Source organism: Thunnus albacares, chromosome 13 (assembly GCF_914725855.1).
Source record: "Thunnus albacares chromosome 13, fThuAlb1.1, whole genome shotgun sequence".
In the NCBI taxonomy this organism is placed as follows: domain Eukaryota; kingdom Metazoa; phylum Chordata; class Actinopteri; order Scombriformes; family Scombridae; genus Thunnus; species Thunnus albacares.
In genome coordinates, this window is record NC_058118.1 from 21,846,675 (window position 1) to 21,860,261 (window position 13,587).

The 13,587-nt window shown below is 41.0% G+C and overlaps 1 protein-coding gene across 2 annotated transcripts; it reads right to left on the reverse strand.

Annotated features, from left to right (window-relative positions):
* Window positions 1-400: 400 nt before the first annotated feature.
* pitx1 (paired-like homeodomain 1) lies at window positions 401-13,065 on the reverse strand. 2 transcript variants are annotated; one of them, XM_044371710.1, is made up of 5 exons: window positions 12,953-12,970; window positions 11,755-11,809; window positions 6,322-6,471; window positions 4,887-5,089; window positions 401-1,286 (listed from the first exon to the last, which is right to left on the reverse strand). In XM_044371710.1, exons 1-5 carry the CDS (start codon window positions 12,953-12,955, stop codon window positions 738-740), a joined length of 960 nt encoding a protein of 319 aa, XP_044227645.1. In that variant the 5' UTR covers window positions 12,956-12,970; the 3' UTR covers window positions 401-737. The 2 variants fall into 2 exon arrangements, with proteins under 2 accessions (XP_044227645.1, XP_044227644.1); XM_044371709.1 differs by lacking the exon at window positions 6,322-6,471 and having other exon boundaries at window positions 12,953-13,065.
* Window positions 13,066-13,587: the final 522 nt, after the last annotated feature.

The following is a 13,587-nucleotide window of genomic DNA, read 5'->3' on the forward strand; positions in this document are numbered from 1 at the left end:
AGGACTTTGAATCACCTTTTTTTTTGTATACAGTTTAGGCTAATGAACTCACTTCTGTAAAGTCTTACATTATCGTACAAAACACGTTGCACTCAAGTTAAACATGCGTGGTTTTCTAGATTTCAGCAAACAAAATGGGAAGAAAAAAAAAACATTTGAAAGTAACGGGCCGGTGGCACCCTGCATAGACGGTAAATAGAAAGCACACAGAAGCAGTATAAAATATGTACAATAAATGCTATATTTCTTCTTTTTTTTTCATTGAGTCTGGATTCATGATATGCTCACACAGTTTATTTTTTTTTCTTGCAAATCCTTGTTTTGGTCAAGACCTCCCCCCCCCTCTCTCCCTCCCCCTTCTTCCCCAAGCCAGTCTTCAAAAGCAAGCAAGCACAAAAAAAAAAAAAAAAAAAAAAAAAAAAAAAAAAAAATCCCATCGTCTGTTTCATATGTTAGGCCTGTATATATTTACATTTATGTATGTACAATGCAGCAATGTAACACGTCTTCATCATAAAAAAAAAAATCCGAAAAACCTGGACATTTCAATTGCTGTGCAAGTTCAATGGTAAACACATAACCCGCATAATCCATTTTTTTTTTGAAAAATGATTGCAACTAATCCAGTTTAGTTGTCTTTGATTTTTTTTTTCATCCGCAGGTAGCCTATAAGCTCTTACACCGTGTCCGTTCATCACATATATATTTATTTATATTTAGGCCCCGTTTTTGGCCCGTCAGCTGTTGTACTGACAGGCGTTCAGGCTCGATCCGGGGCTCTGCAGGCCGCTGTATCCAAAGGTTGGATGCTGTTTGGATTTGAGTCTGAGGGTGGCCAGGCTGGAGTTGCAAGTGTCCCGGTAAACGCTGTACGGAGAGCCGGGAGGCCCGTACGGACACGCGGATGACGACATGGCAGAGTTGATGCCGGACGTGCCGATCCCGTTCAGGTTGCTGATGTTGTTCAGACCCGGGGTAGGCATGCCCGGCACGGCGGAGTGGCCCATCCCGGAGGCCATGGTCATGGAGGAGATGGAGTTTGGCGCCGAGAACATGGACTGCGAGGTGAGGGGGCTCATGGAGTTGAAGAAGGTGAAGTTCTTTGTGGTCAGCGGCGCCGGAGTCAGGCCCTTGTTTGTCCAGTTGTTGTAGGTGTAAGCCGGGTACATGTCGTCGTAGGGCTGCATCAGGCCGCTAAACTGCGGCAGGTAGCTGTTCTTGCACAGGTCCATCTGCTGGTTCCGCTCCCGCTTCCTCCACTTGGCCCGGCGGTTTTTGAACCACACCTGGAGCAGACACACAAGGTTAATATACACGTGGACGTGAACAGACAGCTGCGGAGCAGAGTCACCAAGAGGCCCCCGAAACAGCCAAAAATGTGAATTTTCTTTCCACTTCCACCGTGTCTTATAACCCCAAAATCTACAAACATCACAAGTGTTGCACTAACTCAAAGCCTGCAGTATCTTAAAGACATATAATGTTGTAATATCACGTTATAAAATCCGACTTTTCATTAGAAATGACGCTGCAGTGGCTTTTCCTTAAATATCATAAATTGTAGATCATGTAATATTAATAATTAAACAATATTTCTGTGAGCATTTACTTGACCGGGGGGGTCAAACCCTTGTTGGATCCCCATAAGTGCTGCTGCCTGTAGGGTGTGTTTGTGTTCAGGCCACACTGTAACCAATACAAAATAATGTGTGTGTGCTTTTTTAAAACTCTAAATTAATGATCTTTGATTGTCTCTCTAAACTTGTGCAACAACATTTCTTTGAAAACGATCTTTGATTTTAGAGGCACATTGAAAAGCCCGCAGCGAAACTCACAATCTGAAGCTGCATTGCCCTCCCAAAATTGATTGACAGCTCCTTGATATAAGTGCATCTGTTTAATATTCTCAGATGTCTCGAGATTTGACTCGGAGAGCTCCGTTTACAACAGTTTGTAAACACAAAATAATAATAATAAAAAAGGGCCCGGACTGTATTTCTGCAATTTTCAGTTGTGGTCATTTGAGAAACACACAAAGGCTTATTTGCCTCATTTTAAAACCTTTTTAGTTATGCTCTATAAATATAACAGTTATTTATTTATGATCACAAAAATCAGTTTGGGCCTTTTAAAAATAGAGACAAAAATAACTCAGTGTTCAGTTTTTCTCAGTCTTGACTGGAGATTAGTATGAGAGCTGTTTAATGAAATAATGATGAAAACATATTAAGGATGGACGGTGCCTCTGTGTTGCATTTAAAACTAAAAATTGAAATCCCTGCATTGAAACACTCGACTAAAACCATCACAATCAATCCGGATTTCAGCAGCGGAGCCTTAATTTAAATTAGTTCAGTCTTCAAAATCCTTCAGTAAAATCAAAGTGTATTTGAAAACAAAGACTTCACTATTTAAAGTGAAACAGTAGCTACAATTAGCCCAAGGAGTAGCTGTCAGTTCCAAACTGCTGCTTTTTGTTTGTGTTGTTTATGGTAGATTATTTATTAAAGCCTTTTTCTATTTTTTAAGCCACATTTATATTCAGTTGTGCTTAGTTATTTGCGCACGAGGTGTTAAATGTGCTCTGGATAGAAAAAAATAATTAAATGATCAACAAAAGTCCTGGGCGTTTTTTTAAATAAAACATTTCACGGTAATAATATTTGAATGTTTAATAATTTTACTGAAAACGTTGTAAAGATGGGTTTTTAACTCTTGTTATGACTAATTTTTATTGCACTATATCTAGCAATGCAATGAGACTTATTTCTGCGTTGCATGCCGGTAAAATGAAGGCCTCAGTGTATATATCAGTATGTAGGTCAGACTCCCCAAAATAAAACCAACATGTTTACAACATGAATCACGCGCGCACAGGCGGGTGACTGTAAATGAATCAGAAACGGGCCTCTGGATATCTTCACGCCTTATCGAAACCTGACAAAATATCCGTTAGACGGCACTCTGAGAGTCATTTTTAATTCATAGTAGAAACAGTTTACAAGTGGTATCATCACAGCAGGCCCACGGCGGCTATTTATAGTCCGCGAGGAACAGGGTGCTGCGGACAAATTGTCCACAAAAGACTTGAGCGATGTGACAGGAGAGCTGCGCAGGAAATACGCAGCCTGCGTCTCACGGCACTGCCTCGACTCGTGTGAGAGGCTTCAGCCAAAAACTAAATTAAATAAAATACTTTGGGTTTTAATGCCATGTTAACAAGCAAAAACCTAATTAAACGAATAGTTGGCAACGTTCAAAATAGTTAATCCCACTACATATCTGTTTCTCTTGATTAAATGGCATTAATAGGTCAAGTCAAAACACTTAAATGACAAAATATATTTCACTAAAAGCTTAAATATGAGTCTGAAATATTCAGCCCGCGCTGTCACTCAGTCTACGCTTTTTACAATGTTTTCTTTTTATTCCGCCCAAATAAAAGGCAGCGCTGTTTGTATAATTCACCACTTCTTGGCTTCAGAAATGAAAAATCCAGCACTCTGAACTACTTCTGAGACTTTTTTTTCACTTCCCTGCACTTCAATTTTAACATTTTTTATGCAATTTGAGACGGTGGATTTTGCAAGGACAGGCCGCCAGGCGCCAGTTGCTGTAAATGAAAACCAGCAGCTATTGTTCGTGTTTAACGCACGTTTCTTACGTCAAGTTTTTTTTTCTCGTCCAGAAAACGGCAACCTGCGTGAGTACCTGTATAAAAACGGGGTACACCGAGGAGTCCACCATTTCTTCAGCCACTTAAACTAAAAAGCAACGTAATGTGTCGGTTATTTTCTGCTTTAAATGAACCATGAAGTTAAAATAATTCAAATCTGCTAAAGTTGGTTAAATAAGATATTATTCAAATGTGACCCCCCCCCCCCCCTCCCCCTCAAGTTGGCAAATTTATCGTCGCCCTGCTGAATAAATATAATAACATGCTGTTGTTTTTTTTTGCACAGCTCCAGGTAGATTTGGCTGCATGAACAGTCTCCTCTACGGGAAGCAAGAGGGGTCCAGACTGGTGATGATGTCATCAAAACACAAACGCTCCATTAGCAGTGCGGATACACCCTTAAAATGGATGTTTCCAACACATCCAAATAGTGTAAGACATCTTGCATTTTCTGCAAAATTTTCAACATGAAATGCGTGGTTTTTTTTTTTGTTTGTTTGTTTTTAAACATGCAGTTTTAGTCCCGCTTGTGTCAGAAATGCGCGCGGTGTTGGGAATTACATGTGTAACTTCATATAGCTTAACATGCTTTTCTGAAAATCTCCCAATTTTTGTCAACGGATTTTCTTCAAGGCATCTCTGAATTATGTCACAGATTAAATGTAAAATCACCGCAGTCATTTACATGAAACAGGCTGGAGTTCCACTCACTCTTCATTCAGTAAGAGCACAGAAGTGACGACACTGTATCGACAGTACAGACCGCAATGCCTCTCATAAGAGTGGACGTTGTGATCGGCTTGTCCTGATATAAAACATAAATGCAGGGAGAGCGAGTCTGTCTGTGTCGACTTCCTCAATGGAGATTTTTTAGCTCGGTTTAGGTAAATAAATGGTCATTTTAGCAGCAAATCTTAGTGGGAACGCTTATCATACGACTTTCATTCCAATCCATTAATTTAAAGTTTTAGTTTTGCTGTAATTTGCTGTTTGTTGTAACGGTTGTTTTCTTAAAATCGTTTATTTCGGTGTGTTTGGCTCAGCATTTCATTATTTATTTGGTCCATGTGTCTTGAGTTATTTCATTTATTTATATAATTGAGAATTCTCCTGTCCGTAAGAATCACCCGAGAACGCTTTAATTTATTTGTCAATTCTTCTTTACGCACGCATTACGCAAACTTTAAAACACCGCCTGCTGGCTTCTTACCCGGACTCTGGCCTCGGTCAGGTTGGTCCACACGGCGATCTCCTCCCTGGTGCTCATGTCCGGGTAGCGGTTCCTCTGGAAAGTGGCCTCCAGCTCCTGCAGCTGCTGGCTGGTGAAGTGAGTCCGCTGCCGCCGCTGCTTCTTCTTCTTGGGATCGTCCGCGTTCCCGTCATCGCTCCTGTGTTCAGCGCTCCTCTCCTTTTCTGTGGATTGTACATTGGGGTGGAAATACAATATGATGCAGCTGTAAGGTAGTTGGAATAGCATGCAAACAGAGGATATTTTTTTTTTTGGCATTTAAGATGTTAGTATTTGCACCTAAACATTTCAGAGTGGAATTAAATGCAGCAACGTGCAGGATAATTAAAGCTCAGGGTCAAATAAAAGGCCTGACAGAATGCAATACGGAAAGCCAAAACTATATATAAATTATTCATAAAGTCCTTCAAAATAAGTCACAGAAGAGCAATGACCGACTAAATCCAAATATTTACAAATATGTCTGGGAGTTTTCTATCGATTCTTTCAAACACACACTTAGTTCTGCCTCGGTTTACACTGATAGATCAATATTACTGTTCTTTACGACAAGGTCTTCCCTTATCTCCCAACGGCTATCTTGTATTCGTGTCCTAACAAGATTGCCTCGTCAATCTGAAGGGTCAACACGTGCAAAGGTTAATCACAAAGTCAGAATACTCTCTTGAATGTTCACCAAAAATAAAAAAAAGCAACTTAAAACTTGAAGCCAAAACATCATTTATAATTTAAGCCCTATAAATAATTTCAACCCAGGAAAGGAGGAATTAATAACATTCACTCCTATGAACTATTTCTTCCTCATGTGGCCTTTGACAACTGAGACAGAAAACAAAATCTGTTTTTTTTTTTTTCTGAAAAATGTGGCAAAGCTGAAGAACAAAAAGCTTCTTTAAGAATTGTTAATTCAGACCTTCTGGCTTTCAGTTTAGCTTGGTGGATAGGCCCAATATTTATAGTTTGTTTTAATGCATTTACTGACAGCAGGCCAGACTGTTCTGCACATTTTTCCCTGACAGACCTCGGGATCCTGCCAAGTGTTTGGTTCAAGCCAGCGCAACAAACAGACAATGGGGGTGTAACAAAACTGAACTATTACTTATTCTGTTGTATTTGTGCGCATTAAACTGGAGAGTAACAGATCAAGTTATTTAAAATGTGTTTTGATGTCATTTATCCATGTGGATGTTACGTCGTAACATAAGGAAACAACTCGTCATTGCAGTAAGAATACGCAACACTGGAACTACATGTTTACTATAATATTCAGTCTCCCTTTTCCGTAGCTTTAAGCTGTGACAGCTCACCGTAAACTTGCTTAGGCAGACGTTCAATAAACTGTAATTGCACTTAGAAGAAGGAATCGAGTTGCTAAAAGCACTCTGTGACTGTGTACCTGCCAACTCTGTGTCTGAAGACTCGCTGCTTGAGTTCTCTAAAGTTTCCCGACTGCTGTTTGAAGTTCTGGGTAAATGAAACGCGGGCGCCACGTCGCGGGGCGGCGGTGCTCTCACTGCCTCAGCGATTCTGTCCAAATTCATCCCACCTTGAAGAGAAGGATGCGTACAAAGAGGAAACGGGGGTGAATCCTGGGCTGCACAAAGCTTTCCTCAACAGCTACTCTACAAAAAATCCACCCGCTGCCAGACACACACGGCGACATGAGAGAATTAAGCATGCAGGGAGAATTTCCACGAGAGTTTTGTCCTTCCACGAAAGAAAGAAAGAGAGAAGAAAAAAAAAAATCACACAGCCAGCCCCCCTTTTCCCTCCACTGCAGCAGTGACGGCCCAGCGCGCACTCCTACTATCCGCTGCAGAGAAAAGCTTCTGCCCGCTGTGACCGAGAGGAAGCTCCGTCTCTCCAACCCACACATGAGACCCACCCATCTGCTGCGTTTAACCTCCCCAAAACGAGCGAGTCCCACCCACTGCCCGCTGCAAGAAAACATATCCACCCAGACAAGATATTTAGTCTGACGTCAAGCTAAAACAAATGGAAAACGTGCGATTAATTAATTGGACGTTTTGTTTTTTTGACGCATGCAAATGTCTTTAATCAAGTTTGGATGGAAAGGGAAAAAAAAAAAAATCAAAAGCGACCCATCTAAGCAAAACAGACTATTCCTACCAAGTGAATTTATACCCTGCTGGTAGGTTTGTTACCTGAACATAGGCTCAGTATTAGACTGGATGTCTGGTTATGTTTTGCAGCGTTCACTTGCTTTTCTCCAGCGGGTTTATCTATCGGGGGCGCGCAGGGCAACGCTTTGCTCTCTCGGAGTAAAATGGGCCTTTTATTCGTGCAGGCATGTTTGAAATGTGCCCGGTGTAACGCAGCTGGGTGCGCTTATACACACACTCCCACACGATGTAGACTATATCTCGGATATGTACTGAGCTGAATAAACATTTGCTATCCACGCGGGCCTGCCCAGTTACTGTTTCCTTAGAATGAAAAGTGCACGATGACGTGAAGATTATTGTGTGTTTAAATGAGACACTGTAAACTGACAAGAGTCGCTGTATCAGCTCCTTGGTACGCTTTTCTTTTTCTCTGACAAATAAACAATCAGTACTAATAAAAGCCAGACAGATCAGAGCTCCCTCTCTCTCTCTCTCTCTTTCTCTCTCTCTCTCATTGCTTAACACACGCTGTGTTTTGTACCTGCGCTGCGTGTTTTCTGTAGCAGTTCCAGCACCAGGCTGCTTTCTACCAAATAAGTCAGTGAATAATAATCTGTTGACAGCAGCAGATCTGTCTGCGCTGCACAGCCGCCGGTTTGTAATCAAACATAAATAGAAACTTAGTTGAAACTCCAACAACATGCTCTCAGTGTCCCAACATCCCACTCTGACTGCACTGTTGGATCCCAAACTTTCAGCACAAATCCCATTATGACTGACGGTCCGCTGATATGATGTGATTACAGATAACCTAAAATGCAGTCATTAGCTACTGATGTGATGACGACATATAAAGAGCCTTTAGTCTGTTTTATTGGCACTGACGTTAAGGTTTACGTGTTATATCCCTGTGGAGACTGACAGTATTCAGGTCATTTGGAATCCAAACCAATTCAATCCTGTGGTATATTTTAGATAAAGCTGAGGAAGAACTAACTGTGAAAATCAAAAAAATGCAAATGAGTTGTTAATTCCAGGCTGTCTTCTAGTTGGATTATAATCTGTCATCCCTGACAGCCGTGCACAGTGTTTGCATTGCCTCACAGCACAGTTCAAGTGAACTGTAACCCTCTGAACACTAGTGAGCCGGTGTGCAGAACTAAAGAGCTTCGTCCAGATGTTGACTTGCTGATCTATGTGCTGCGCTGGAGTGATATATGCATTCATATTTTGTAGTAATGCCGAAGCTGCAGAAGTAGAAATTGGACATTTTTAACAAAACTTTCTTTGTTTAAAAAAAAAAAAACGCGACTGCTCACAGACGTCATAATGGCGCCAGGTGAGGCCTTATCGGAGGCCATTTCTTTATCCAAGGAAGTCAGAGATGGTATTTAATTTTATTTTGAGCAGTCATTTGTTTCTTATCCAATATGCCCACATATAGGCCCTATTTTCACACGTGTAACAATGTATGCGCAAGATCAGTAGATCTCCTTTTACTAGCCTGTTAGTCTTAAAATCTTATTTTTCTAAAATGAAACACACACACTCCAGTGAGAAACCATTACTAGTTTGCCCAGTTTTCCAATTTATTTCACTTTTTCTTGAATTCAGCTCTTCCTTTTTTATTTAAGAAAATACAGCCCATTGTATTGTGTGTCTGCGCAATTAGGCTATGAGTAGACTGAAAACACAAATAACGTCACTTTACGAGTTTCCTTTTCGTGGGTGACTACTGGCTGCGTGGTGATTGGCTTGTTGTGTCCCGGCCTGTAGCCTACATGTGTCAGGTAAATGTGCACCGGCTCAGGCCTTAACAGACTGACTCGGACTGTCCCCGGCGCCAGTCTCGAGCGTTTTCGGCCATTGTGTGACGGTGACTTTTGACATGAGATCCCCGTCCGACCGGAAAACTCCCCCGAAGGCCCTTTCAGACGACAATTGTGCAAGCTCTCAACAATCACTTGCCTTTTTCCATCCATATTTGTCTTTACAGAGCTTGTTTTAAAGAGAGAAGGGCTCATATAAAGGCCTGTATTATATTTCTACACGTTACAGGGCCGCTATATGCGTTCATTTTAATAAAAAGATCTGTATATGTAGAAATTGTTATCAACCAATCCACATGTTTTGGTTTTTAAAGCAGAATTATCCCTTTTTTTTTAAAACTACCCACCTCAAACATGCGTCATGGTGGCCTGCTGTGTACAGTCAGTCCTGGAACAAGTTCGACCCTCACACATAGCTACCACAGCGTCCATGGGCAGGACTCTACTATCCCCCATCTGCCTACTGACTTTCTGAGCTGTAGCCAAGTGCGTAAAATGGTTTTGATGAGATATTTGGGGCAGAAAACACGGGAGTAACCAGTAGAGCGCGCGCAGCACTGTATAGGAGAAGTGATGATGCATTTTTTAATAAGCGACCTCGAGGACCTGGTCATCTCATCGTGTCAGCAGGTGCTATTTACTATGCAGGTCTGAAGGCTGAATGGACTGAAAGTCGGAACTGGTGCGTGTTAGTTAGTGGGGGTTAATGGGTGCATTGCGTGCGGTATTGCGTAAGTGCGCATGACGCTGGGTGGGCTAATACACGATGATTTAGGGGCAGTAGTACAGTTGTAGCCTATTCTTTAAAAAAGTCAATCTATAATACATTTAAGAAAGATACAATATCGTAAATTATCAGCAAAACGGCTGTTTTATAAAACCCAATAGGTTTATTACAGGGAAACTACGGCTTAAAAATACTATAGTTGAAAAGTTTCCCCTATTATATGAATATCACAGCAGCACTACAGTAAAATACAATCAGATCGCAATAAACCCAATGACCCTTTAAGTCTCCACGGGAATAAAGGCAAGGATTTACAGCACATGGAGATTTTCCATGGAGGAGGTGATAGTTCCTGTGATTCTACCTTCCTCTGTCCCCCAGCAGATATTACAGGCTGATAGATGGAGGTAATCTAAATACCCAACCTCCTCAGCCTGCATCCCTGCCTGCGTCCCGCTCCTCCTCTACTCTGGAGGGCACTTGCGTGTGATGGATGAGTGAAAAAGCCTTTCCATCCGGCAGGACAGGTTAAAGGCCAGTGGCAATGCAAACACTCATATTTTCCTCCAAGAAGTGAAAATAAACTCGGCGAACGCCGTTAATCACACACCAAACACACACAAAAATATACGCCTGGCGTATTTTTTTTCCCTCTCTTTGCTGTAAGGCAACCAAGCAAAGTAAAGTAAAGCTAACCACGGGGCCAAAAACAAAGCATATCGAAAATTAAAGCTGGCGAGCAGATTCAAGGGAAGGGCAGCAGTGGAGATGTAACTGGACACGGTGGGTAACTGGAGAAGGACAGAGCTGATTATTGCCTTGGTGATGGTTTCTCTGCTTGGTCCAAGGCCTGTTTGACCTGGAGCCTGACAACCAACAAACAACCTGACAGGTGTAAATAAAACAACACCTCTAATGGTCATCACAGTGAAAACACCCATAAGAAAAATATATTAAAATGCCAGAAAATGTGTGTTTTTTTTTTCTTCATGTCCTTTAAATCACTCTCCTTGTAAGGCAGTTCTGCATGCTTACACTGTCTATTTACTCAACCCAGCTGCTGTTTGCTGTGGTTTTTATATTAAAAATACGGTTTATAACTTGAGTTGAGGTGGAATTAGTTCTCATTATGTGAAAATATAAATTTGTAACACATGAAAACAGAGGTTTGACTTCCAAAAAACCAGATAAAATGTATCTTTTGCAACATAGATTACAGTGTAACTTTAATAAAAGGCAAAATACTAACATCAACTATTAATATTAATTTCCTTCAGCCAGTTTGTCTTTATAATAATTGTGTGTCCACTTTGTGTCTTGCTGTTTTAATTCAGCACCCAAGCTTTTAGGTTGAGGCTATTTTATTAGTAGTATAAATGATTATTTCCTGAAAGAAAATTAGGTTTAAATAGATTGTACACAACCAGTTTCCTCTTCGCGTGTCTGGCATTTAAATGTCTAAAAACCCCAGATATTTTCCAAGGTTTTTACAGTCTCCATTTTACGCACGGCTCTTTCTTTTGGTCTGTGATTAAACCCAGGCTTAGAGAAAAACCTCTTTTTTTTATTTCTGATCTAAAACTTCATTGGATGCTATAAGAAAAATATTTTGCTTTGGGAAACTATTTTCCTCCTGAATAGAGCTTTTTGATGCTTGCAGTCCATCTGGTTTGAAATTTTACCCTCTTTTTTTCCCCCCTTTTGCTTTTCAAAGGCAAAACAACTCACCAGGAAGTCATCTAATAAGAAACCAGACACAGAAAATAGATTGCTGTGTGTAAAAACTGAACTGTAGGATACGCTGTTGAAAATCTTGTAGGCTTGTCTCAGTGTGCTTTCATTTGATTTCCGCGCGCCCCCCCAGTTGCATCTCAGCATGTCTTGAATGCCGCGCGCATTAATTCGCTGCATATCACTCATATCGTATCTAAAAGCCAGATGGTTGTGAACACGCACAGCCCTGTGTGCTGTAAGAATCATCAACAACGAGCTCAGACTGTACTGCAAACCAAGACTACAGCATCCTTTTGCTTTACATGATAATTTTTTAGTTTTTTCAATGGACAGTAAACACAGTCAAACAATTAAAAACTCTACATCTCTCAGAAGCAATTTAATTATTAAACCGAGCAGGGAACAAGTCATACCTGGATCCCCGCAAGAAATCACATTCTTGGACAGATTCAGTTCCATTCCAGTTGCCTGAAAACACAGAACAAGAGGTTTGCATGATGAGAAAATTTCCTGCATATCAAAGACTTTAAAACAATCAAATACATGTCATTTCCTCTCTTTAATTAAATAAGTGTGTTCGTGTTATAATCTAATATTTTTTTGCTGCTGCAAGTTAGTTCAAAACGTTTTGTTTAAGTCGTGCAATAATAATAAACTACTGCAATACAACACAGGAAACTTTATATTCATGTTGGACTATTTTCTGGGTCCATGTCTGAATTCTCAAACACCAATAAAAAAAAACCCAAATATTATTATAAAATTAGGCAAATTCTAAGGCAATGCAGCCACGATAAAATAATAATAGAAATAACATTATTAAGCAGCAATATTAAATCAAACAGCAAAATGTCCTCACACATATAAAACTGTTATTTATTCTGCTTTAATATATTTAATATAAACACAGATCTTCATGCTTTGGGCCTTCAGTGCAATGACATGCCAAACACAACATGGTAAAAAAAAGTTTACCCATGCAATGATACTACACACACACACACACACACACACACTCACACACACACACACTCACACAGCCAGCTCTTATCAGGAATCCCTTTACTGCTTTTATGTCCACAGTAAATCTTTACTCATCTCTCTTCTGTCCCTTAGAGGTCACACGCTCCAATGCGCGCACCCGCCTACACTTATTTTCATTTGGTTCGTTTAAGGCGTGAGTCAGGGATTAATACAGATTTTGTCTGGAGCACACTGGTGCACAGTAGGCTAAATGCTGACAGTGATGCTCAGACAGTCGGAGTATCGCTGACTCTTTTCTAGCTGCTGGCTGAATAAAATGTTTACAGGCGCTGCTGCTGTTTGATACCAGAAATAGGCTAGTTGCAGTTGCTGTGCGTAAAGCTCCTCACACTCTCCGGCCTCTCTACGGTCAATTGCCTCTCTGACCCCAGCAACCTGACAACAAGCACTGCTTAGCGGAGTTACCACTTGTCAACATTTAGTTTTCTTCATCGTGTTCAACCCCGACTCATGTCTGACTCGTACTGAAGCGTAAAACTACCAAGAGCGAGATGCCTACTAACTTTCTGACCGACCCCCAAAGCCAAAATTCAATGACCTGACAGACAAGGTGCGTGTTCTACTCACCATTTGGTTCCCAGCAGAGGCAGACGACAGAAAAAAAAGGAATAAAGCCTCAGAGTTTCCCCATGCAGGTGTTCAGTAAATCCACTTTAGCGTCGGCTGCGCGTAAACGCTGCGTCCGCGATAATCAGCGCTTTGGTTGCGTGTCCGCGGCGCTGCCTTGGTTTTCTTCGCCAGCGCTCTGCAGCACGCCTCGTGGTGACGTCATGAGACCGCAACCCCCCCACCTCCCCCGCCGCCTCCCACCTCCCCCGTCGTCCTCATCTTCATCCTCCTGTACCTTCATTCTCCTTCTCCTCCTTATCTCAGCTTCTTCACCTTTATCAGTTTATCCTCATCTTCATCTGATTCAAGTCGTTATACTCACCATCATCATCTTCATCCCTATCCTCATCCTCACTTCCTAATCTTCGTCTTCATCTTAAATTTAATCCTCATCCTGATTTTTTAATTTCTTCTTCTTCTTCTTCTTCTTCTTCTTCTTCTTCTTCTTCTTCTCATTATTATCATTATCATTATCATCAATAATAATAATTAATACTGTGACATGCCGATCTGATTTAAATATTTTATAGATTTTTTTTAAAAAATACGTGTGTTTACTCTTATAGTTTCCTCTGTATTATTTGTGTGTTAGC

What these genes read in the sequence shown, in the direction of transcription:
- pitx1 (XM_044371710.1), bottom strand. An exon ending in TTCAGACACAGAGTTGGCAG is followed by an intron (nt 5,090 to 6,321) that starts GTACACAGTCAC and finishes TACAATCCACAG; the next exon opens with AAAAGGAGAGGAGCGCTGAA. An exon ending in TGACCGAGGCCAGAGTCCGG is followed by an intron (nt 1,287 to 4,886) that starts GTAAGAAGCCAG and finishes TGTCTGCTCCAG; the next exon opens with GTGTGGTTCAAAAACCGCCG.